This window comes from Pelophylax lessonae, assembly GCF_965119305.1.
Source record: "Pelophylax lessonae genome assembly, chromosome: 7".
Classification (NCBI taxonomy): Eukaryota; Metazoa; Chordata; class Amphibia; order Anura; family Ranidae; genus Pelophylax; species Pelophylax lessonae.
In genome coordinates this window covers 145,679,542-145,707,200 of record NC_138774.1, presented here as the reverse complement: position 1 = coordinate 145,707,200, position 27,659 = coordinate 145,679,542, and the positions used below count along the sequence as shown (strand labels likewise).

The 27,659-nt window shown below is 43.9% G+C and overlaps 1 protein-coding gene across 1 annotated transcript in view; it reads left to right on the top strand.

Moving 5' to 3' along the window:
- NRK (Nik related kinase) overlaps nucleotides 1-27,659 on the top strand; it is a 489,556-nt gene that overhangs the window by 334,614 nt on the left and 127,283 nt on the right. The window contains exons 17-18 of the mRNA XM_082263406.1: nucleotides 5,038-5,169; nucleotides 21,416-21,480. Of these exons, the coding sequence (XP_082119532.1) occupies nucleotides 5,038-5,169; nucleotides 21,416-21,480 (197 nt within the window). The remainder of the gene's footprint in view (nucleotides 1-5,037; nucleotides 5,170-21,415; nucleotides 21,481-27,659) is intronic.

Here is a 27,659-nt window from a genome sequence, read left to right as displayed (position 1 = left end):
ACTGCACCTGCCTACACTCCCCCTTTAACATATGCTGTCCTTGGCATCACAACAACATGGAAACGATAACAGTGGTAAAAGCACAATCAAAGCAAGGTTAAGATAGAACGGTATAGAAGTGCAGACAACAGTCAAAATATCTTGCAGGAAGCTGCCCACAGACTATAAAAGGGCACCTGCTCTTTATTCTCTGTAGAGTCACTCAAAAAACCTTCATCTGAAGCTAGTGATTCAGGGGCCTCAGGACTAGGAGAGGCCAGAAACTCAACTACAAGGGGTAGCAGGTTGGTTCCAACCAGTCAGTTGGTGCTTCATTCTCTGGGGAAGGATCCTTGGCGTCAAACACTTCCCAGTAATCGGCAGGTTTCCTGGAATGGCCTCCACCCAGTACATAAGGTCTCAGCATATTTTGATAGTCACTTTTTTACAGGTTTAGGTCTCAAAATTGAAGTCTTCAAGACATCTTTCTATTAGGTACTAGAAAGTACTGGGGGCATTACTGAGACCGAAAAGGCATGCAATTATGTGGGGCATAATGAAGGCAGTCTTCTTTCTGTACTCCACCGGGACTTGCCAAAAGCCGCTGGCCAGATCCAAAGTGGAGAAGAACTTGGCTTGTCTAAGGGCCATTAGGGATTGACGAGTTGCACTACGACCCTTTCCCAATGGACTTTGGATAGGGTACACCCAGTGGTGGGATTCAGCCGGTTCTCACCGGTTCCACCGAACCTCTTACTAACATTTTACAAGTTCGTGGAACCGGTGGAAGCCGAGAGACGGCTCTTTAAATAGGCAGTTGCTAATTAAAGAGCCATCTCTGGGGGTGGACAGCAAAGCTTCCTGCTCACCTCCACACTGGCTGCTCCTTGTCTTGAGTCCCCCCCCCCTTCCTGCTCCACTAAGCACAGTCTCCGTCTCCTCCCCAGCCAGAGTCCCGACCTCACTCCCCCTCTCTCTCCCCCACAGTCGGCTCCCGTGCAAATGAACTGAATGAAGTGAAGCACACAGCCAGGTGCACTAGGAGAGCTGGAGGACACAGCAGTGTTGTCTGCAAGGCCAGCTGCCCTCCTCCCCCGTCATACACAGGTTGCCCTCCGAGTGATATGCTGATCGCCATGGCCCATCCGTGCTGCTGCTGATAGAAGCCCAGGTGACTGTGGGTGAGTGTCCTGCAGCTTGGGAAAGGTGAGTGAGATGACCCCATCCCCCACACACCATCCCATACCCCACACTATCTCCCCTGGAGACAGGGACCCCTTCTCCCCTGGAGACAGGGATCCCTTCTCCCCTGGAGACAGGGATCCCTTCTCCCCTGGGGACAGGGATCCCTTCTCCCTTGGAGACAGAGACCCCTTCTCACCTTAAGGCTTCTCCGTGGCTATCTCCCACCAGGAGCCCCTTCCCTACAGGGAGTCCCGGGGGCCCTACTGCTGCCCGACGGGGATGATGAGATCCCTGAGGTGGTGAAACTCACACAAATCAATTTTTTTTATCATTTTAGGCCAATTTGTTTTCTGCTAAATCTTTTTGGTTAAAAAAATCCCAATAAGCGTATTTTGATTGGTTTGCGCAAAATTATCACGTCTACAAACTAGGGGAAAGATTTATGTCATTTTTTTTTTTTTTTTTTACTAGTAATGGCGGCGATCTTCGATTTTTAGCGGGACTGCGACATTTCGGTGGACAGATCGGACACCTTCACTGAAAGTCAGAAATGGTTACTAAAATTTTTGAAACCCACCACTGGGTACACCCCACCGGCTACTCTCTTATTGTCACCGGATCCTTGTGGGGTTCTGCCACAACAGTGGTCCCCTGTAATTTCTAGTTGTCCCCAACAGAGAGTAATCACACAACCTCTTGCAGGGGTGCCAGAAGTAAATTTTGCTTGGGGGGGGGTGTATGAACCATTCCTACTTGCTACAGTTGCTTCTTGGTTGCCTTGTGTTGGGCCTCATAGGCCTGGAGAACTCTGAGCCACACAGCTTCCAGGCCACAGCCACTGACCTGCCAGACCAAATGTTCACATTTGGCCAACAGGCAGGTTAAGTCCAGAACTTTCAAGATGTTCATGCCCAGCATGACAAGCATTGCTGGGTTGACTGGACCACGGGTCACCACTACCCCTACCCACCCCACCACCTTGCCTTCAATTTGAATCCTTACCCAGATGATGCCTTTGACCAGGATGGGTAGATTATTGGCCGCTCTGAGGGATAGCCATCAGGGGGTTTAATTGTTCTCATGCTCCAAATCTCTGCACATAGAAATCATACGCCATGACCGTGACCTCTGACCCAGTGTCAATCAGGCATAGGACTTCTGTCCTGTTAACTATGGCGGCTACCATGGGCTCATGCGACCATGTCCTCTGATTTGCTGGGACTTTGGGTTGTCTGTCCTGGGGATCATCCCCCTGACCCAGAATTCAGTAGCTTAACAATGGCCTGGAGGGGTTTCTGAATCTAGACCACCCAAGGTTCTTGGTATGTATCCATAGCGGCCAAGAAGTCAGCATTTTCAGCCCTCCATGGGGTCCCTGCACAATGGGTTCTCACCCCTATGAGGTTGGTCAAGTCTTTCTTAGGAGGAGGCTACCTCTGTTTCAAGACGACCACATTCTGAGCTAGCTTAGCCAGCATGGGTTGCATATCGGACAGGGGTGAAGATGCCAGGGTATCCGCAGTCATCAGCGCCCTTGCAGTTAATTGAAAACTACAAGATATCAGCCACATTGACTGACGGTACTTGTAGAACTCTCATTCACAGATTGCAGCCTCGCCACTTTCAAAATATGACAGCAGGTGTGGGGGGCAGGTCTGGAGAATGTTACACCCAAATTATGGATGTAACCTGCTCTGAAAAGTGAACCTATCCTTTAAATTAGGCGGAGACCAGCTCATCTGTGTTTGGGTTGCCCCTCCTCATGGTTTCTCAGAAAGCAAGTAAAAAGAAATCCCACATAGTGTAATATTATAAAATCACCTTAATGTATAAGGAACAGTAATGCACTCACATATTAACAGTATTTAGCCAGGAACATACGCTGTCAGTTTCCCCAGAACAGCAGGGGCACTCTCTCCGCACTGATGATACAGCTGGCCTGTGCTGCATTTGGATAACCTCTTCTCTGTAAGCTGAGATTGCACACACTGTTAAGTACAAGCTTTATTTCTATTATTTATGCAATATGTGTTTTTATGGGTTTTTTAAGCTCTTTTTGTGCCATTCAATAAACCGTGTGATAATCATTAACACCAAGTTTCAGTGGACTAATATAGCCTACATGGTTCCACAATAGTGGACATCTCAAGAGCCAGTCCTCCAGAATATTAGTCATAAGCCCTTGAAGTGAGATAATTATTGTTTATGTCTTTTACACACTTTAAAGCTCCACCCCAACAGCATTTTGTCACTATGAAGACTTCATCAAGCGGGTGAGTCCCCAGTGTGTGTGAACCCCTCCTTTAAACAAACCAATCTACCCTTGGTTGCTGTTAACCCTCAGTGCACTAAGCAAACACATAACAAAACATATGACTACACCATTTGATTACCACAAGTTCCACAGCAAATTAAAAACAAATCACATTATTCTCACACCAATATATAAATGCATATAAATAAAGATATTAAAATGGATCAAGAGGATATGTAATGCTTACCCCCAAAAGGGGCCACTGGCAACAGACAGGTTTTCCCTAATATAAGCGGCTCTATCACGCAAAGAGCTTTTCTTGATTTTTCACAAGAATAAAGTGGTCTTGCGTCCAAGACCAGCCTTTCTACCCAATGTGATCTCATCCTTACACCTTAAAAAGCACATAATCCTTCCTTCCTTGTGCCCTGTTCCTAAGCATCCTAGAAAAAAAAATGCTCTCCATTGTCTGGACAGGGTTAGAGCAGTCAAGGTCTACCTGACAGCCATGACGTCAATTAAAAAAACAGACTTTGTATTGTCAACATAGTCTTGTAAAGGACACCCTGCTTCTAAGTCCATCAATGGTGGTAAGGTGGATAAGACAACTCATTATGAAGACTTATGTTCTCCAGGATAAGGTACCTCCAGTAACTCTATGTGCTCACGCCACAAGATTAGTTGGAGTTTCCTGGGCTTTCTGACATCAAGCTTCTGTTGCCCAGCTTTTTAAGGATGCCTTGTATGTCTATGCCTCTGCAAATGCAACCTTTGGATGCAAGATTCTTTCAGCGACACACTGAGCTGGGTCTTTTACCCTTGTTTGTTTTGTTTAGCCAGTTGGCGCTGTTCTATTTATCTTGTTGTTGCCCAACCCTCTGATTCATTGCTTGGAAACATCCCAGGGTCTAGGAATATCCATATTTTGCCCTGTACTGTACAATTAAGAGAAAATTAATTTTGACCCAATTATAAATCCCATATCTTGGAGGGCACTGGACACCCTTCCCTCTGTATCTGTGTTACTCTGCACTTCTTTAAAAAAAAAAGAAAAAAAATGGATTGGGGTAGAGTTATAGGGATATGCACAGCGGTCATGCCCAAAAATGTTGCCTGTGTCATATCGGCTGAAGGTAGTGGCCTATAACTGATGGTCTATAAATATCTAGCCTGTGTCCTGTACTGTACTCCAGGATGAGGAATTAATAGCAAAGTCAAAATTGTGGCCAATGATGCTGTGGCTCCCTTGGTAACCCGAAGACGGATTCTGGTAATCCCAGCATTGGTGCTGTGCAATATTGTGGTGGTCATTAAAAGGATGAATAATAAAATCTGTAATAAGTAGTTTTATGTCAAATACTGTATGTTAATATCTATACTTAAATATGTGAAGGACCAATAAATTCCTAAAACACTGCCATCTGTGAATGTAGAAGCATTGTTAGTACTTTCAAGCTAGTAATTGTATGTGCTTCCCTAGGAATAAAAGGTTATTAATATGAACAACACAACCTCTCTAGAGAGAAGCTCAGAATTGTCTGCTTGTTTAGAACCATCTCCTGTGATCCCGGGTTATTATTTCATCCATGTGCTTGTATTTGTTTTTCTCTTAATCAAAGAATGAAAATCTCCGCTCCAGTAGAGACAATCACTACAGCAGCTCCCTGTCTGACATGATCATAAGTCCTCTGACCCCAGGAAAAGATGATGTGTTCTGGGGTGCCCTGCAAGGCGAAGAGCAGCCACCTAAGGTAGAGAGAATTGCATTTATTGGAATTTGTGTTTGAAGTTATGTTAGTCACAGGTTCTGTGCTGATGTTGATCTGGTGATTGTTCAACCGAATAGTGTAAGGGCTTATACAACATTTTATTTATTTAGTTTAAAGAAGTGAAGGTATTATTTAATGATGCCATGAAAACACTTCGTAGGTCTTCTGTGGATTTTAGTTTTCATTTAGTTGCCCAGCTAAGAATGGTGCGGTGTCTAAATTAAAACTACTTTACATATGTATAATGTAAGACATGCATTTAAACACGTCAACTTTGAATATATTTGTGTTTACTTACTGTAAGTACAGACAAGACCATAATAATTCATTGTGAGTGCATTTGTAGCACATGGGAACCTATAAAAACAAAAAAGGTGTAGATGAAATGTAGCAATTCTGTGACAAATGTAACAATACCGGGAGTGAATGAGCCTCACTATCCAAGGAAGCCAGTAGTGGGGAAAAAAACAGAAGCTACCATTGCTGACTACCATTTGAAAATGTTAGTTGTCAGATTGCATCTGGCTTCAGTATTTTCTGACGCAGAACATGCATGTAGATTAAAAAGTCAGTGATATCAAAACTACTGATCGGTGTCTCAAATTACAGGTTTTTCTCTTAGGCTTAGGGATCTATGCACATTGGTATGGCACATAGATCTTCATTATGCCATGTGGGTTGCTTTAAGGCAGCCCAGACATTTTACATCAGCTGTTTAATGCACGTCCGTTGGCAAGCTGCGTTGGGGTGCTATTCAGAATGAATTGCACTGCATCACATCAATACAAGTAATGGTTTCTTATCTTTTGCTATAGCATTTGCTTAACCAATAATTATGTGTGACAAAGGATTTCCAAAGCACTATGGCTTAGCTAAAGAGATAATACTTCAGTATCAGCCTGCCTCGTTGCTGGCTTTGTCTAGTTTAAACTTTAGACCCATCAATTCCATATTACACGATTCATTAGCGTGACCCACTCAGCTATGTGCAACACTCACCCTGAGCAAATGGTCCTTGTAAACACTTAGGCAGATATATACAAAGCCATTACACATTCCCTTTAAAATGCAAGTCAGCGTATTCCCTATAATTGGCACAGAAGGCAGGGCTTAGCATCACCTTTCAAAAATATGGTCAAGTCTTTCTTGGTAACTGGATTTTCTTTTTACAGCATAATAGACATTTGCTTCAAAACTGGTGCACTTTAAAAACGTTATACAAAGTAACCTGTATTTAAATTTTTCTTTTAAAGGATGAATTGAATTGTATAAATTCATGTTCAGCGCATTATGATGGCACCCTGTACTTTAAGAAAGGCTATAGGTTTGGTTGCCAATATTCAGTTTGCAGAAGTTGGTCTATTTTTTTAGGCTGACTAAACATGGGAATAAATCTTTGTGGCAGTGTCTAAGTATCTCTTAAATGCAGTCAAGCATTGCAAATGAGGTTTTCAAATGTATTAGAACTTCAGAATTCAACAAATAAACAAGAGCCTTGGCTAGTAGAGGAAGTGGCTGCTTCATAAACACGATCTGCATATCCAAATTCCAAAGATATGAGGGATAGTGCTTCAAGGCTCTGAAGAAAGATAAATTAACCATAATCAAATGTGATGTTAACTCTATTTTAGCCAGAGATCATAAATCTGATGTTTATAATTCTGTAATAGAACTCATTCCTCTTGCCAGTTTGAAATTGCCAGCTAGAAGAGGGAGTATTAAGTTGTAGTTAAACTTTTCTAAACATTTAAAGTCTAACTCAAGGGTTTTTTTTTTTTTGTTACGTTTTAGACAAGATTGCCAAAGAGAGAGAACTTTGTAACTTTTTTTGGCCTTTTCAGGTGTGTTATTCAAAATGAATTGTTGGTAAGCAACTGCACTGTTTCCTGTGTTGTGGTAATGCCTGATACATGGAACAATTTACCACGTTACCAGTACCTCAATGAAATAGTGTAAATGGGACCTTCGTATGTGTCCCAAGGAGGGGACTTTTCCCTCCTTTTCTGCCCAGGTGACGGTCTTCAGTAAAGGAAGAGAAAATAAGCTGTTTCAAAGACTACAGGCAGCATTTGAAACCTGGCAGAAGTTCCAACCCTTTCCATTACTTCCAAAATTAAACATAAAAATTTTTGGCAGGAGTTTGGCTTAAAACAAACATACAATGAACTGAGCAAGGTAAGCAGCCCTCTGTTGTGGTAAAGCAACTAAGAACTGACCACTATGGTTGCACTGGATTCTTTAGCAAGCCTAAAACAAACTCATGAAGAGCAACATATGGGGGTTGATTTACTAAAACTGGAGTGTGCAAAATCTGATGCAGCTGTGCATGGTAGCCAATCAGCTTTAAACTGCAGCTTGTTCAATTAGGCTTTGACAATAAAACCAGGAAGCCGATTGGTTTATATGCAGAGCTGCACCAGATTTTGCACTCTCCAGTTTTAGTAAATCGCCCCATAGAAACTACTAGCATTAGAATTTTTCTGAAAATGCTAATTGTCTGGCCTGTTTGGCATAGTAGTCAATGCTCCAAAATAAGCATAAAGGACCAGAAAACATTAGAAGTCATTATCTGCATACTTCTTTTAGGTTAGTAATTCACAATATGAAGCGAGAGAGTGAGCATAATAGGCAGAGGAGCCATTTGACACAGACCTGCCACAAGCATGCATTAATGGTCAACTCTCAGAGACCCTAGAGGATCCTCCATAAAGCATAGGGGAATCTTCTGTGAAAGGGAAACCACAATGTCAAGCTCTTGGTTGAGCACCAGCTGTCCTAAACCTATTGAGAATAAGCATAATGCTTTAAAAGTTTTAGGCCCTAAACCCAAAACGAAGACATTTCATTTTATTCTGAATTATTTTAAATATATTTATTGAACATTATTTTTTTTTTCAATAGATCATAATGGTATGTTTCAATATACTCAAACAGATCTATTTTTTTTTTGTTTTTCAACACTGCAGTCTTTGAGTTTATATGCTTCAACAGGGGGTATTCCTCCATCCTTTTTGCTTGTGTGGATGGAGGAATCTTGTTTTTTTTTTTTTGTTTTGATTAGCTCGCTCATGATCATTGTATCCGCTCACAATCTACTAACAGTTCCAGGGCAGTCTGTAGTGGTCCTTTTAAAGAGCTTGACAACAACAGGCTGGAACATTGTCTTTTGCTTGAGTTCTCGTTAGCTTAGTTGGGCGTGGCCCCCTCCTTGTTCTTAACCAAGAAGAAATAAACAGGAAAGCAGGATTTCTGGGCCGAATTGCCAAAATTGCTGGAGCCCCAAAAACCTGCATACAGGATTCCCTCAGCTTTAAGGGTTCCCCCACTTTTTAAAGTGTGGGGGGGTGTCTGTTAGCCTTCGCAGACACTTGAACAGACAGCAATTCAGATGCCTAGAGTCCTACTCCTAATCCCCTCCTCACTTCATGGCTTCAAATTTTCTTATGCCACAATCCAGATTAGCAGACCTCTCTGTAGCCCTTTTAGGTCTTTTGGAACAAAGGATTATCACCCCAGTTCCAGTATTAGAAGGGTTTCAGAGATTCTATTCCAACCCTTTCAAGATTCCGAATTCAAAAGGGGGCATCCACCCTATGTTGGTTATCATGGCTCTGCATGTATTAATTTGGTCCCACAAATTCCATATGGAATCCACAAGGCCTTTCTTAGGCCCATAATCTGACTGAAACCATGTTCAAACATACCTACATTGGCTGACAGCGGTTATGATCTGGTTTACCTCTAACTTGATAGAAGCCAAAACATGTGAAGGCGTGAGGAGTGTTGGACATAGGAAATGCTAGGTTGTCCTGTCCTGGCATTTTTTTTGCACCTAGAATAACTAGCACTAGGATACAACAGTTGCCATTTTAAAGTCTAGTGCCTAAATACTCTTTTGGTCAGAGACCAAATAACACCCAGTGCCATTTGAGGGAATTCTAGGAAGTCTTGGCAGCAATTCTGCAAGTTCCATTAGAAGTCCTGGCACGGATTCTGAGAGAAGAGGTTCTGTGAGTACCATAATAACCACAACAGGCTACTATCAGCCCCAGCACTCCCATGTGGAAACAGAGTCAGTTGACTCTTTTACTGAAGAGTCTGAGGCAAGTGGTGGGACAACCAGTTTCTGCACTAAAACGCCCCAGCATCAGTGCCAGTTTATGAAATAATAGCCCCTAGCATCTGTGCCAGTTTTTGCAATAATAACCCCCAGCATTGGTGTCAGTAGCAGCAATGGGAACCCCCAACATTGGTGGCAGTTTCTGTAATAATAATCCCCAGCATTGGTGCTAGTTTCCGCAACAATAATCCCAAACACTGGTGCCAGTTTCCTTAATATTAATCCCCAGTGTGGCCTATATGGTTTTTAGGTCAGAAGATTGTGATGTTTGCGAATGTTGTATTTACCCTGCAACATGGTCAAGTTACATGAAGAATTAAAAAAAAAAAAAATCCCCACCATAGGTGTCAGTAGCAGCAATATTAACTCGCAGCAGTGGAGGCCAGTCGCATTAAGCTATTTAAACCCCTTCATTGGTATCCTCTAAAAGTGGAATTCAGCTTAAACCTAACTATCCTTAAAATGCCCTCTCTAACACCTATGCTGACTAAAATGTGAAAAAAAAAAGCCTGAAGTGGGGACATCACCCATAAACTGCCATAGCCCAGCCATGGCCGATGCTCCCTCCTCTCCACTGCATATGTCACTGGCTGACACGGGAGATCATATGACCAGACTGAATAGGCCTGAAAATAGGTTAGTCGGCATCAGTGTTAGGAAGGGGGAGGGAGTGTTTTTAAGGCTAGTTAGGTTTAAGCTGGAATTCCACTTTAATCTTTCTGCACTAATGGCCAGTGTAGCAATGCTATTTAGACATCTTTCCCCATTAGTGATCAGTGTTAATTTGCCCCTTTTTTTGTATTAGTTGCCTGTGTTAGTGGTAACTAACCCCTTTGGGCTGCATTACTGGACAATGGCAGTGTTTATGAATCCCTTCATGCTGCTGGGGTTAATTAACACTAACACTGGCCACTAATGCAATTTGAAGGGCTTAATTAACACTACCATTGATTATTAATGCTCAGTGACCACTGGCAGTACATTAACCCATTTATGCTGCATTTTTTTCCTCGTCTGCCTGCTGCTTTTATTATGTTATTATTCGGTTGCTCACTGGTCCACTTTCCCTCGCGGCGCTGCTCTCCTTTTCCCGGCCTCAAAATGACATATGTTAGAGAAGGGACTAGAAATCATAATTTCGGTGGTTCACTCCACCTGGCAGAGAGAGAAATGTGTGTTTTCTAAAGTAGTGCCAGCCGGGTGCAAGAGGAGCATACAGACCACTCCAGCACTCGGCACTCTCGCAGCTCAGTAAGAGCATTGTGTGTGCATGGTCTGTTCTGGGCAGCAGAGGTTAGCTGTGTACTGCTTTGCATCTTCCCCCGACAGCCACCCTCCCTCAGGCTGACTTTATTCAGCACTCTGCTGTGTCATATCAGCATTCCACCTGCGCCCCTTCCTTTACAGTGAATTGTTGTGCCCATGGCTTCTGTCCCTTTTCTTCCCCCAGCCCCTCCCCTCCTTCTTGTCCCGACCCTGGTCTGGGAACAGAGAATTTGTGATTTATCTTGCAGAAGGATAACTCTCTCTCCAGGATCAGACTCCGTTACTCCAAGGCACTAAAGCCCATAGTCAGCCTATCTACTACTAAATGTGGCTGCCTAACCTGGCTCTAGCCTATGTTGGTTATTGAGCCCTGAACTAAAGCTAGCTATAGAATCCCAGATCAGAAGGGACAGAGTTAACTAAAATAACAGGAGCTGCATCTAAACTCTATTGGAATAAAAAAAGTTCACGTACTAATATACTGGAGGGTGACCACGACACACACAGTAGCACAGACCTAGCTACAGTATCTGGCACTGTGCATTTGAGATAATAATAGGACTAAGATACTGTAGGTCTAATCACAAAGATTTAGATACACAATCAAGAAGCTATGGGCAGCAGCAGTTAAACTAATAAAACATAGGAATACTTGCCCAATAGTCTCCGCTTCTGGCGTGGGTGAAATACAGCAGCAACCGTCTATATAAGGTCATATGGCTTAGTTCACTGCGTCTACTTCCCGGAAACTCTCCTTTATTTAACCACTTCCATACATCGTCATTGAAAAATGATGGAGGCAGGAAGTGCTCCTCGATCCAGACCGATGTCATATGACGGCAGCCCGCTCTCGCCGCTACTGCGTGCCCCCGGGGGCGCACAGCATGGCGATTAGGGCTCGTCCCTCGGACTGAGCCCATCCCCGGTCAAGGTATACAGCCAATGAAATTGGCTTTTTACCACGTGACTGGCTGTAAATCACAGCCGGTCACAGAATGTCAACAGAGAACACAGTAACTAGCTGTCACCGTGTTCTCCTCCTCACACACAGATCCTGTGCGAGGAGGAGATTGTGCTAACAGCTAGTTACCGATTACAGTGCACCCCAAAACACACTGACTGCCCCCCCCCGTGTTCTCCTCCTCACACACTGATCCTGTGCGAGGAGGAGATCTTGCTAACAGCTAGTTACCGATTACAGTGCACCCCAAAACACACTGACTGCCCCCCCCTGATAAAGAGAACCTGTCACTAGCCCATCAAAGTACCTGTCACTACCCCATCAAAGTACCTGTCACCAGCCCATCAGAGTACCCGAGTACCTGTCACCAGCCCACCAGGTACTCTGATGACAGGTACACGGGTACTCTGATGGGCTAGTGACAAGTTCTTGGGTACTCTGATGACAGGTACTCAGGTACTTTGAATACCTGTCATCAGAGTACCCGAGTACCTGTCAGAGTACCCGAGTATCTGTCTCCAGCCCAGAGTGCCCGAGTACCTATCTGCACCCCAGATTACCCGAGTACCTGTCTCTAGCCCATCAGAATACCCAAGTACCTCTCTGAAGCTCATCAGAGTACCCGAGTAGCTTTCTGAAGCTGATCAGTGTACCTGACTGAGTACCTATCTGCAGCCCATGCCTCCTAGATTATGTGTTGGGGTGTTTGCTTTCCAAAATGGGGTCATTTTGTGGGGGTTTCCCTTGTCCTGGGGTTCCAGGGCCTTCAAAAGTGTGATTGGTTGTAATGAAATTATATGTGTAATTTATGCTCCTAGAACACCCGACGGTGTTCCTTGCATGTTGGGCCAAAGTCCCACACATGTGGTATTGCTATACTCAGGAGGAGTAGTAGAATGTATTTTGGGGTGTCATTTTTGCTATGTACATGCTATGTGTTAGAAATATCCTATAAATTGACAACTTTGTGTAAAAAAAAAAAAGCATTTTCATTTTCTTTCCACATTTTCCAAAAACTTGTGGAAAAAAATGACATGTTCAAAACACTCATTATGCCTCATAGAATATACATTGGGGTGTTTGCTTTCCAAAATGGGGTCATTTTGTGGGTAATTGCATTGTCCTGGTGTTCCATGGCCTTCAAAAGTGTGATAGATCGTTAGGAAATTATATGTGTAATTTATGCTCCTAGAACACCTGGCGGTACTCCCTGCATGTTGGGCCTCTGTATGTGGCCAGGCTGTGTAAAAGTCTCACGGATGTGGTATCGCCATACTCAGGAGGAGTAGCAGAATGTATTTTGGGGTGTAATTGCAAGTATGCATATACTGTGTGTGAGAAATTAACTTGTAATTATGACAATTTTGTGTAAAAAAAAAAAATATATATATTTCTTCAATTTCCCAAGAATTGTGGGAAAAAATTACAAAATCAAAAAACTCACCATGCCTCTTACTAAATACCCTGGAATGTCTACTTTCAAAAAGGGGGTCATTTGGGGGGTATTTGTACTGTCCTGACATTTCAGGGCCTCAAGAAATATGATAGGCCATCGGTACATCAGGTGTGATCAATTTTCAATGATTGGCACCATAGCTTGTAGACTCTATAACTTTCACACACACTAAATAATAACCACTAATTTGGGTAATTTTTACCTAAAGTAAAAAGAAGTATACATTTTGGCCCAAATTTATGAAAAAAAATTACTTATTTGCAAAAGTTTATAATGGAAACTAAAACAAAATGTGTTTTTTTTCTTCAAAATTTCACTCTTTTTTCACGTATATCGCAAAAAAAAAAAAAAACAGTGGTGATTAAATACTACCAAAAGAAAGCTCTATTTGCGTGAAAAAAAATGATAACAAATTTGATTGGGTACAGCGTTGCATGACTGAGTAATTATTATTCAAAGTGTGAGAGCGCCGAAAGCTTAAAATTGGTCTGGGCAGGAAGGGGGTGTAACTGCTCTGTATGGAAGTGGTTAACACCACAGTCCTCCAACCGGGGCTCTCACCCAGTTAGCAGGGGAAAAAAAAAAACCTGTCTGTAGCATAAGATCCCTACACAGGGGCTGTTTTTTTTTTTTCCCAGTGTCCAAATCCTCTATTAGGGGGCAGTATAAGCCAATCATCTCTAAATCCTGTGTCCCTCAAATTTAAAAGAAAAGGCTTTTATGGTGGGTTCTATTTTTTTAATGCAAGCAATGCAAGTACCTAGATTTGACTTGGCATCAGCTGAATACTATCCTTTTGGAACATAGTTGAACTGTGAGCAGAAGATGGAGTACAAGGAGCCAATCAGTTCTTGTGCTGACAGGAAGCATGGTAACAAGAGAAGAAAGCAAAGTCACAGATGAGCTTATCACTAAGCTGTTTATCCATTCACTATTCAGTCACAGGCTTGGGCAACCTGGTCTTAGAAGAAATGGGTTGAATGATGTTGGCCAATAGCCTAAGGACATCTAGGGAGGGATAAAAAAAAAAAAAAAATACTGTGGGGAGGAGCGTGGAAATTTTTGGATTGTAGATATATGTAAATGCATATTGCAGCAAAAGCTTTCTTTTTTTACATCGTTTCTTTTTTGGGCTATTCATATTTATCTTGCTTTTTGGCTGGAGTTCAGTTTTAACCATTTGTCTTTCAGAAGGTTTTATACCCTTCATAGCAAGGGCATTTTTTGCTATTCAACACTGTGCTATTTTACCTGGCGATTGCATGGTCATGCAACATTGTATACAAATTAAATTGAAATATTTTTTTTCACACAAATAGAGCTATCTTTTGGTGGTATTTAATCACCACTGAATTTTTTATTTTTTTGTTATATAAATGGGGAAAAAAAGACCAACAGATGTGGAAAAAAAACAATATTTTAAATTTTCTGTTATAAAACATATCCAATAAAAATAAAAATACATTTCTGCATACATTTAAGCCAAAATAAATTCTTCTATTTTGGTAAAGGAAAAAAAAAATCCCAATAAGTGTATAATAATTGATTTGTGCGAAAGTTAGTGTCTACAAACTATGGTGTAGACACTAGAATGTATGCAGCTATAGACTCTTTATTGTAATGGCAGTGATCGGTGACATATAGTGGGACTGTGATAATGTGATGGGAAATCTGGTGATAACAGCTGGTGACACTGATACAGTCATCAGTGAAAATACTGCTGGCGCTGACACTGGCTTGGAAGGGGGTAACATCTAAGGGCAATCAAGGGGTTAACGTTATGCCTAACAATGTGTTTGTTATGTGTGCTGCATTTATTTATTGATCTTGCTGTTTTTTCCCCCCTGCTTTGCAGGGAGAAAAAACACAAAACAACCAATAAAGTAATATACACCTACAGGGGCTACCAATTTCCATACAACATATATTTATTGGACACATATGATTGACAAAAAGTATTGGCAAGTTTGAGGAACCCCCCTTACAGAAAAAAACACCTTGGGTATACACCCCATCAATCTCGCCCCAACACTCCTTCTCTCCCACCCCACTTTGGTCACCTCAGAGCAATCCCACTCTGCCCAGAACCTCCCCCTATGACCTTCTACAATAGAAACCCGAGGCCCCCCACCTTAGTGGTTATATGGTCCAATAGGTGTCAGTGATCTATGTGATAATTTTGTGGTCATCTATGTGCTAATAATTTTGTGTAGACTGAGATCCAATGATCGTTGTAATGTCTGCCTGCTAGTTCGCTTTATGAAGCTACCTGTGGAATTAAATGTATTCAATTTGCTCTGTTGTATAGATCAGTGGTTATACTGACAGAAAAGAGCATTGGTAAGGCTACATTGTAGCAGCAGGATGCCCCAGATGTCATATCGGCACGACTATAGACTAGTGTAGGTGATAAGCAGGAAATTAATGCATGAACATATAACAAAGCATGTTACAGTCAAAAGGGGGGGGGGGGGGGTAAGATTGTGTGTGTGTCCACAGACGCCCTTATATTGCTGAGAAACTGGTCATGACATGCTGGTCTTTGATTTGATAGAAACTGAACTCACATGCAGCGCCTGTTGACTCCCATCAGGTTCAGTTTGCTATGCACTGAAAGCTGGTGTCTACGTGACACTTAGCAGCTGATCAACCTCTGCTGGGAGATGGTTCTGGTGAGAGATCTATAATTAACTGACCATTTGCATGTGTGTGTCTTAAGTGATTCAAAGTAGATATTTTGACAATTCAAGTAACTGGTGATAAAGATATTAGCTGCAGATATTTTCTCCCACAGAAAGTTATGGGCCATACACACTATAAGATTTTCTGAAGACTTTTTCCTTTAGATTTACCAAAACCATATAATACGAGGTCAAACCTAAACACTTTCAATTTGTATGCAATGGCAGGCCCTTGCACTACACAGAAAAGGTAAATCTGAAGGAAATCTAACCACAAAAGTTGGATAGTTTGTATCCAGCTTTAGTCAACATACCATGTTAGGCTGGTAATCCGAATTAGTATACCTCTCAATCTGCTCCTATGCCATCATGCCTTTTGGGTCCAGATTGCTATGCTGGCGATATATGGATTATATTACTGTTTCAACTGTTCAGAGACTGCCTCATATTATCTTTCATACCCTATATGCCTAGACTTGGCCAATACAAAAACTGTGTTCCGTTTAATGTATTTATAGAGGTAAGATTGAGTCAAGGACACACATACACATGCAGATAGCTGGCCGATTTTAATCTCTCACAAGCAACATCCGCCTACTTGAGGTCAATAAGCTGCTGAATGTTTCTCACAGCACAAGTGATGCTTGCATTGCAGGCTGGACCCAAAGGGATGGATTAGGAGCTGATTGAGAGGTATACTAATTCGGATTACCAGACTAACATGGTATGTTGACTAACTTTCAGTGGGAGAAAATCTCTAGCTAATATCTTTATCACCAGTTACTTGAATTGTCAAGATATCTACTTTGAATCATTTATGACACACAGATGCAGATGGTCGTTTGAATATAGATCTCTCACCAGCACCATCTCCACGCAGAGGTCGATCAGCTGGTAAGTGTCATGTAGACACCAGCTTTCAATGCATAGCAAACTGCACCTGATGGGAGTCAACAGGAGTCGTATGCGAGTTCAGTTTCTATTAAACCAAAGACCAGCATGTCATGACAGGTTTCTCAGCATTATAAGGGCGTCTGTGGGGACACATACAATTCCCCCCCTTTTTGACTGCAACCTGCTTTGTTATATGTTCATGCATTCTATTCCTGCTCATTACCTACATTGGTCTATAGTTGTGACTTCATCACATCTGGTGCATGCCGCCAGGGCTGCTGTTAGAAATCACGGGGCCCCGTACAGCCAACCTGGCAGACCCCCCCCCCCCCCCCCCTGAATATTTTAAGCCAATATTTTCACAAAAAATACACTAAAACCATTATTAGCAGATGCAAACATAACAGAGAACCTGTGTGAATTAGCCAATTTGCCCTTTTTAATTGTTAAAAAAAAAATTATATATTTTATTTTAAATGTTGAAAATGTTTACAATTATTTTAGTTTACATTTTTTAAATTATTTATTACAATGTTTATTATTTTTTTTACAATTTGTTATCTATTTACAGGGCAGGGAAGCCTGCAGCACTGGGGGAGGGAAGGGGGGGGGGTGCAGTGAGAGGGAGGATCAGAAGCAGGCAGAACAGGGAGGAGGATCTGCGTCAAAGAGGCAATTACAGGAACGATGCTCTGTGTCTCTCCCTGCAGCAGCTAATAAGCTGGCAGGAGTTGGAAAAACTGGCTTTCAGCTGCTGTAGAGAGCTGCACAGGACTTCTTTCTGTACTTGCCTGCCTGTCCAACCACACCGATTCCCTGTGCTGTTTGGGCCCCCCTGTGTGCTCGGGTCCCCTACAGAGGAGGACTGGTGGTCCCCCCCCCCCCCCCATCAGCGGCCCTGCATGCTGCTGCTACAATGTAGCTTTACCAGTGCTCTTTTCTGTCAGTATAAACATTGATATATGCAACAGAGCAAATTAGATACATTTATTTTCACCGGCAGCTTTATAAAGATAACTAGCAGGCAGACATTACAACGAGATAAAAAGTATATACACGGTGGCGCAAGCAGATGGCATTAACACTAAATGGTAGTCCGTGGGGTAGCCATGTAGTCTGCCCTAATAGTCTTTGATGTGGAAAGAGAAACAGTTTATGAACTCAGGGCCAGCCTAGTGGGGAGCGGAAGCCATCTCCAGACAAGCAAGACACAAAGAGAGAAAACAGGCGTCTCTGAGTAAAGACTGTAACATTTAATGAGCAAGGTACATTAAAAACTTACATCAGAGTAAGTAAATGTGGGTGGATGGATCCTCCGGCATCCATGTTCGGGCTGGGGCCACCGCTGATGGTCAGTAATCCTCTCTGTCCTTCCGGTTCCTGTCCCACAGAAACGGGGTGGTGTGTCTGAAGTGTGTCCCATCCACCCACATTTACTTACTCTGATGTAAGTTTTTAATGTACCTTGCTAATTAAATGTTACAGTCTTTACTCAGAGACATTACAACGATCATAGGGTCTCATTCTACTGACCACTAGTCATTGGTGTGCGCAGCCTATTCCATTAGGGTGTGCACCCCAGAGCACACGCATGTGTAGCACCCTACAGGTAGGTGCTAGGTAAATATATAGTGGGCCTTGTCTGCTTAACAGAAGGGCTGTGATTTATTTAGTAGGGTGTCAGGGCTTCCAGATGTACTTGCTGAGGGGAGAAGTATCCCCACTGGCTCCTGTGAGAGACTTCTCATAGGGCAGTGTGGAAAGCCCAATCAGGGGACACATCCAGGCTTGTAACTACCCCAGTAGGGCAGATTATGCTGCAAAGAATTCTGGGAGTGGGTATAAGTTTGGGGGAAGTGCGTGACAGGATGTCTTTTGCGGGAGCAGAGTCCCAGGAGGGAGAGTATGGCTGTCTCTCCTCCTGTCTGAGGAAGCAGATGTCTCAGGGTTTCGCCTGAGAATCTAGAGAGTGTTGAGCTGAGCTGAGGGGATCCGGTGTGCCGAGAGCCTGCGCAGCAAGAGAGGGTTCCAGTCCCAGGAAAGCCTACACAGGTCGTGATTGCCCCTGGGGGTCTGCCAGAGTCAGAGGGGACCACTCCGGAAGAAGTTCTGGGATCCAGTGCAAGCTAGCTGAGAGAGGGGTACATAGTCAGTGAACCCCGAAAAGCTCAAGGTTAAAGGGGGCACCTGCATATGGGCCCTGAATTGAACAGAGTGTGACAGATGAGAGTTGCAGCTTTACATACATGTACAGTGTACTACCTCAAGCAAGTGCAAGGCGGGAGGGGAGTATTCAGTAACTTTGCAGTGCGCCAATGTCAGTAATTCTACAATTCACAATCTTGGGTCTTCTGGACTTATTGTCGAGGATCCAGCACCTCTATCAAGCTACAGTGTGTTCTCAGTGTTAGGGAGCATTGGCTGGCGTCGGCTGGCATCAAGGAAGCGCCAACGGGCATTTTTATAGGATTAAGTCCCAAGTGTAATTAGTTAGGCCTAAAGGAGTATCCCACTCATTCCCTTCTCCCATCCCCTTTTCTACAATAAAAACCACAAAACCAAGATGCCGGAGTCATCCATGTCTCAGTTCTCACATCCATGTCGCAGCTCACATGGGCTGGAGAGGTAACCGGTAAAAATGGCAGACCCACATCAGGCCACAGGCCTGGAAAACCTGCTACACATGTATATCAGCAGAGCAGTGGACGGTGTCAATAGGGAAGTGGACAGGGTCAATAGTTTATTTTTCACAATATTTTTAATTCTTTTTTTTTACAATTTTTTCGGAGACCTGTTATGGGGCTTTGGTGAAATATCAAGGGTCTAAACAGACCTCTGATGTCTCACTTTTAAGACTAAAAAAGTAAATAAGGACAGAGATTCCCCAGTCCCTTTCTCTGCAGCCTGCAGTAAACATATTTTACTATGCTTCAGTTAAGAATGAAGACAGGAGCGATTGGTACAGATCACTCACTGTTAATTCAGAAAAGGAAGAGACCAGTTAATTAAATATTTACCTGCCTCTTTCCTGCTCCTGAGATGAGAGAAGCAGGCAGCACTGTCGGGGGGGGAGACAGGCAGCAGGGGGGAATTGGTGCTGCACGGGATGATTAGGGTGTGTGTGTGTGCACGCCTATGCTACTAGTGATGGGCTCAGGTGTGTTTTGATCAAGCCCACCAGGAAGCCCTCACTGCACTCTGCCAATCATGGGCAGTAAGGCATTTCCCAACCAGCAGCTGCACATACATACGCTGCCTATGATTGGTGGTGTGCAGTGCCGGCTTCCTGGTGGGCTCGATTCGAACACACCCGAGCCCATCGCTACTAACTTTCACAAATTTCCACAGATCCTTGACAGCCCATCCACAGATCATTGACATCTATTGGACCATCTAACCCATGCATGTCCAACCCGCGGCCCGGGGGCCGCATGCGGCCCAGAACCGCAGGCAAAGCGGCCCACTGCCCCATGACAAATTTTTTTTTTTTTTTTGCTGGGGAGGAAGGAAGTCGAGTCGGGGGCACGGCCACACACAGAGGCTGCCATGGAGGGGATCATCCACTAGTTGTGGTAAATAAGTGCTGGGGGGGGGGGCTTTAGCACGGGAAGGGCAAAGCAGCGTTTTATTACCTTAACTATAGTATATATTTTATATGCGGCCCGGGAAAATTTCTCTACACCCAATGTGGCCCAGAGAAGCCAAAAGGTTGGACACCCATGATCTAACCATTGAGGGAGGGCTCAGGTTTTTACTGTAGTGGGTCATAGGTGGGAGGCTCTGGGCAGAGTGGAATTGCTCTGAGCCAAAGAGGGGAGGGGGGGGGGGTGTCGGGTGAGGTTGATGGTGTGTTCCCCGGGTGTTTTTTCTGTGGAGGAGGAGTTCTTCACCCTTGCCAATTTTTTTTTTGTCAATCATGTATCCAATAAATATATTTTGTATTGAAATTGGTAGCCCTTGTGGGAGTATATTCCTTTGGTGGTTGTTTTTTTGGAAATACCTCCTCTCACTGTATAGGGTATGGGCACCTCTCCATAACATTTCCAAGATTCATAGATTTGTTTTTTTTTTTTTTTTTTTGTCACCAGGGAGAAGAAACAGCCAGACCCCTGTTACTATGCACACAGAGTTCTGTGTGTTTGTGAACTGTACCTGCCGCCTGTTCGCAGTATATTTACTGTGAGCACAGGACATTTTGAAAACTTTCCTAAACTCTCCTGGCAGCAGCAGTTTGGCAGAAAAAAAGCTTGACACATGTCAAAGTGTGTAACATGTTAAGCGTGTTTAGGGGTGTTTACAAGCTTCAAGCACTTGGGTGGTAATTAATTTCATCGGCCAGAATAATTTTTCTGGCCATTGAAATAAATTAATGTTCAAGCGCTAAATGCGTCTAGCGTTAACACTACCAAAACACCACTGCTCCTGGACTCACTGGCAACATTTTTTTTCTCTGCCTCTAAAAGCACCTGCCACTAAATGCTGTTAACGTCTGTGTGCATGGACACATAGGCTAACATGCAAGGAAGTTTAGAGGCAGGAAAAAAAAAAAAGCCAGACGCCCCAAGGAGCAACTTCAAAAACATCCAGTGTGCATGAGGCCTTACACTGGCACTCACCATCCTTCCTAACCAATATCAGTCTCTTTGCCCTCTGCTAGTGGGAGAGATTAAGTTTTAGTGACTCTAAAAAAGCCTGTTTAAACTTGCATGGCAAACTATCTAGATTTCTTGATAGATTAAAAAAGCTTTTAGTGTCATTTCTCCACTCGCTTGTGGTTCAACTGACCATTTAAAAGCATAAGATAGTAATTTGGTTAATCTATGATGACTGACAATGTCTTTCTATTTCAGGTTCCAGAGAGAACCACTTCCAAGTTTTACATGGACTCCCGAGGCCACCAAAGAAGCCCATCTGGGTAATTGACAGTACCAGATCACAATTACACTTCTGAGTTGGATCACAAATGTTACCAGAGAGACAATTCTGGAAACATAATTACTAGCTTCAGCTTATATAGCTTGCTTAGCTATATAATTGGATCATTTGAAAGTGTTCTTAAGATAAAAAAAGAATTCTGCATTTCATTTTATTGTATTCTAAGAAATACAAAAGTATAATTAAGCTATATAATAGGAAATGTTAGAGATGGTTTTCACAATAAAAAGAATTCTGAAGTCATTATAACCCCACATGTACACTACAATACTGTAAATATCTTCTAGGATCCAAAAGCTCTGATTCATACACAGATATTATGTGATGTAGTAATGTAATAAACCAATATTTTTACACAAATGATGACCAAATATTAAAGTATATCTCTAGGCAAAACTTTCTATTTAATTTTGTTGTGAGGGGTTAGTTTTTAAACATTGTGTTTCCCCTTTAGGGAGTTCATCCCCTTTTTTTTTTTTTTTTTTCTCATAACTGTTGTCACCAAGACAGAAAGGGGAGGGGAAATACCAAATTTTAAAATTGTCTCCAGAATAAATGTAAGGGGATATCTTTCACTGGGGACACCTGTCTATTTTGATCCTTCCCTAGTCTGCTAAAAACTAAAAGTACATACTCTTTAGGCCCCTTTCACACAGGCGGACTGTTCAGATCTGCCTGTCAGTTTTTTTGGCGGATCTGACCGTTCCCCCAATGCATTCCTATGGGGCATCGGATGTCAGCGGAGACATGTCCGCTGACATCCGATCCATCAAATCTGGATGGATGGAAACCCTATTTTCCATCTGTCCAGCGGATCGGATGAGAACGGACCGACGGTCCCCCATAGAGATGCATGGGGACCTGACAGCTGTGTCTCAGCACACAGCGCGGAGATACAGCTGTCATCCTCCTGCTCAGCGGTCGATCCCCGGAAAAAACAGAATCCGTCCAACGGACAGTGTGTGTGAAAGGAGCCTTAGGCTGTTGAGAAAGCTGCCTTTAATTATCAGAATATTCAGCATAGTTTAACGGCTGCCTACAAAGAATTAAGTCTCAGCCATGACTATTTGTACTGAACCATTGTGGCTGCAAACATCTGACAACATTTCCATACAGTACCCACAATCCCCCAGTATTATAAACATATAAAAAGGATGATGGGGCACTCAGCCCCAAAAGCCCATTGATCCTTTATTAGCTATATCTTCACCACAAATAGATACAATCAGGATATTTACATGCACTAGAAGCTTAACATAAGCAGTTGTGAAATATTCATAAATTTTATTATTACATACAGGATTTATATAGTGCCAAAAGTTTGCACAGTGCTTTAAAACATAAGGGCAGAGACAGTTCAGTTACAATACAATATAGGAGGAATTAGAGGGCACTGCTCATTAGAACTTACAATCAAAAAGGGAGGGTCAAGTGATACAAAAAGGTACTAACTGTGGGTGATAACTGATGGAGAAAAACAAAATAGTTATTAGGTGGGGGCAGGATAGGCTTCTCTGAAGAAATGGGTTTTCAGGTATCATCTTAAAGCAGGACAGAGAAGGAGACAGTCTGACAGATATGGGTAGGAAATTCCATAAGATGCTAAAGGCTCAGGAAAAGTCCTGGAGGCGAGTATGAGGTAGTGACAAGGGAGCTAGAGAGCAGGAGGTCTTGGCAGGAACAAAGAGAATGATTTGGTAGCTTTTTTTAAACTGAGTTAGTGTTGTAGTTGGGGGCCGAGTTATGGATGGCTTTTCGAAGTTCTTCGTATATATTGAATTTCATTTGTTGGGTGAACGGAAGCCAGTGGAGGGATTGGCAGAGAGGAATAGCAGACACTGAATGGTTGGTAACGTAGATTAGTCTAACCACAGCATTCATGATGGACTGAAGAGGGGATAGCCTAGGTAGAGGTAAACCAATGAGGAAAGAGTTTCAGTAGCCGAGGCAGGAGATGACCAAGGAGTTAATTAGAAGCATTGTGATGTCTTTGGTTTGGATAGGGTGTATTTTGGAGAGGTTGTGTAGGTTGGCGCAGAAAGCTTTGGACAGTGATTGGATGTGGGGCCGAAAAGATAGTTCAGAGTTCAGGACACCAACTAGTACCTTAGCATGCGAGGACAAGTTGATAGTTATGAGCTCGGTTTTGGATAGATTGGGTTTGAGGAAGTGGTGTGACATCCAGGATGATATATCGGTTAGTAAATTAGTAAAGCATGTGAAGGCTGATGGAGTGAGCATTGGGTAGAGAGATAGATTTGGGTGTCATCAGTGTAGAAATGGTATTGGAAGCCAATTACCTGACCCAGGGAGGAGGTGTACATCGAGAACAGGAGAGGTCCAAGAACAGAACCTTTGGGAACCCTGGCGGGGAAAGGAAGAGGATAGAAGAAAGAAAATTGTAATTGATGCTGAAGGTGCAGTGGGATAAGTAGCATGAGAACCAGTGAAGAGTACAGTTTTTTGAGGAAGAGGGGGTGGTCCACTGTGTCAAAAGCAGCAGAGAGGTCCAGGAGTAGGAGTACAGAATAGTGTCCATTGGTTTTGGCCATTAATAGATCCGTTATGAGTTTTAGGAGAGCAGTTTCTGTGGAGTGTTGAGAGCAAAATGCAGGCTGAAGGTGATTAAGAATGTTATTTTTAGTGAGATGGTTGCTCAGTCAGTTGCAGACTAGATACTTAAGGAATTTGGAGGAAAAGGGGAGCAAGGAGATGGGGTGTAGGTTGTTAGGATTGGTGAGGTCTAGTGAGGGCATTTTAAGTATGGGGGTGAGTAGTGCATGTTTTAGAGAGTTGAGAGAGATTGAAGATGTGAGTTAGAGATTGTGGGATAGAGCCAGAGGGTAATCGTAGCATTTGCGAGGGAACAGGGTCCTGGGGGGTTAGGTGGGTGTTAGAAAAAAGTTTAGCACCCTCGTCTATAGTAGGGGGGTTAAATGAGGCAAGTAATGATTGTACTTGTGAACATGGAGTGATAAGTGGGGGAGATATCTGTACAGCAGAGATCTCATCACAAGTTATATCAATCTTATTTTTTCATGGGCAGTGAGTGAGGTAGTGAGTGGAGGACGAAGTAGAGAGTTGAAGGTGGAGAAGAGTTGACAGGGACTGAGTTGACAGAGACTGGATGAGAAGGTGTTATGGAGAGTGATAAAATAGGTCTGCTTGGCAGCGTGGAGGCAGGAATGGTATTTTTGAAGGCAGGGCCGGAGTGGGACTCATTTTCAGCCCTGGAGTTTCATGACTTAGACCGGCCCACTTTAGTTCATGAATGACTATATTAAAATAATGTAATTAAAACCTCAGAATATAAGTTTGCAAAGGTGCACCGTTCTCTATTCTCTACAGCCTTGTAATTCATTGTATTTTTCAAAAAATATTTACAATTCAGTGCAAATTCAGTAGCCTAATGCCCCGTACACACGTGCAGATTATCTGCAGACTTTTGTCTGCAGACTTACCTTTTCTATGTAGTGCAAGGGCCTGCCGGATTGCATACAAATTGAAAGTGTTTAGGTTTGACCTCATATATGGTTTTGGTAAGTCTGCAGATAATCTGCACGTGTGTACGGGGCATAAGGCCTCTTTCACACGGCCGCTCCGTTTTTTTTGTCCGCTGTGGCACTTTTTTTTTTTTTTTTCGGACACGGATGACACTTGTGTCATCCGGTCCGTATGTCTGCATATCATCCTATCCGTTTGCGGATGATATACGGACATAATGCATGTCTATGGGGTACAGGGGGAGATGGTTAGAGGCTGTGGACATGGTACAGGGAGAGATGGTTAGAGGCTGTGAGCATGGTACAGGGAGAGATGGTTAGAGGCTGTGGGCACGGTACAAGGGGAGATGGTTAGAGGCTGTGGGCATGGTACAGGGGAGATGGTTAGAGGCTGTGGGCATGGTACAAGGGGAGATGGTCAAAGGCTGTGGGCATGGTACAAGGGGAGATGGTCAGAGGCTGCGGGCACGGTACAGGGAGAGATGGTCAGAGGTACAAGGGGAGATGGTTAGAGGCTGTGGGCATGGTACAAGGGGAGATGGTTAGAGGCTGTGGGCATGGTACAAGGGGAGATGGTCAGAGGCTGTGGGCATGGTACAGGGAGAGATGGTTAGAGGCTGTGGGCATGGTACAGGGAGAGATGGTCAGAGGCTGTGGGCATGGTACAGGGAGAGATGGTTAGAGGCTGTGGGCATGGTACAGGGAGAGATGGTTAGAGGCTGTGGGCATGGTACAGGGAGAGATGGTCAGAGGCTGTGGGCATGGTACAGGGAGAGATGGTCAGAGGCTGTGGGCATGGTACAGGGAGAGATGGTCAGAGGCTGTGGGCATGGTACAGGGAGAGATGGTCAGAGGCTGTGGGCATGGTACAAGGGGAGATTGTTAGAGGCTGTGGGCATGGTACAGGGAGAGATGGTCAGAGGCTGTGGGCATGGTACAGGGAGAGATGGTCAGAGGCTGTGGGCACGGTACAAGGGGAGATGGTTAGAGGCTGTGGGCATGGTACAGGGAGAGATGGTCAGAGGATGTGGGCATGGTACAGGGAGAGATGGTCAGAGGCTGTGGGCATGGTACAAGGAGAGATGGTCAGAGGCTGTGGGCATGGTACAAGGAGAGATGGTCAGAGGCTGTGGGCATGGTACAAGGGGAGATGGTCAGAGGCTGTGGGCACGGTACAAGGGGAGATGGTCAGAGGCTGTGGGCATGGTACAGGGAGAGATGGTCAGAGGCTGTGGGCATGGTACAAGGAGAGATGGTCAGAGGCTGTGGGCATGGTACAGGGAGAGATGGTCAGAGGCTGTGGGCATGGTACAGGGAGAGATGGTCAGAGGCTGTGAAGGGGTCTTACCTGGCCGTGATGAGAGGCGAGCGCCACTGCTGGGCCACTGCAGTTTTTTTCTTTCGATTTAAAAATGGCGCCCCCCCCCCCCCGGCGTCATTAGGTCACTGCTGGCAGAGGAGGCGGGACAGATTACTTAGCTGAGACAGGAGGCGGGCGGAGGCGGGACGAAGTGCTTAGCTGGGAGGAGGTGGGAGGGAGAGAAGACATCCTCGGGTCTGAGAGGAGGCGGGGCTGAGGCAGGACAAACTGCTTAGCTGGGAGGAGGCGGGACGGAGGTCGAGCATAATTGTAATAATGCAGAGCTTGCTGATTACATTTTTTCTCTACCTCCGTCCCGTCTCCTCCCAGCTAAGCAGTTTGTCCTGCCTCAGCCCCGCCTCCTCTCAGACCCGAGGATGTATTCTATCCGTGCTGCCTCCTCTCTGCTAAGCAACCAGTCCTGCCTCCTCTCTGTCAGCTGTGTTCTAAATTTTAGAACACGGGTGTCACCGGCCCTCAACCCGACCAGCCCACCGGGAATTCTCCCGGTTCTCCCGATTGGCCAATCCGGGCCTGTTTGAAGGGCAGATGTGTATTAGTTGAAATCTTTCTGAGACTAAAGGCCCGTACACACGTGCAGATTGTCGGCCGAAAAGATTCGGCCGACGACCGATTGGCCGATTTTCGGCTTGTTAGTATGATGCTTCCGACAGCCGACGGCGCACTTTCGGCCGAAAAGAATCTGTCGTGCAAGCATTAAAATTTTTGTATGCCGACACCAGAGCGGCCGATTGTTCGCCAGTCAATACAGAATTCAGCCGACAGACAGCAGATTTGCAAGACTGGGCATGCTCAGAAAAGAAAAAACACAGGGAAAGTTAACCATCACATGACATCACTTCTGCAGTCGGCGGACAAAATTCTTGTGCAGTCTTTTGCACTTTTCAACAGACACGACAGCCCGGGGACAAAAGACGGCCGATCGTTCGGCCGACGATCTGCACGTGTGTACGGGGCATTATGCTGGCCATACACTATATAAAAAATCAGCCGAAATTCGGTCGTTTGGACAGTTTGTTCATTTTCCAGCCAGGGCACAAATCGATAATCGGTGGTGACGTTTTTGAGCTTGGAGTTTGGAAATTTTCTGCCGAACTAACTTGAAATTGAAAGGTTAATGCGTTTCTCGTCCAAACTGTTTGCACTGGGTATTTGAGAATAAATGAACAAAAAACTGATTCATTTATGTCCATTGAACGATTTATTGGTCATTACATGATGGCACAATCGTTTACTCTCACAGTCAAGTGTTCGTTTTTCGAGAATGAGTTTGAA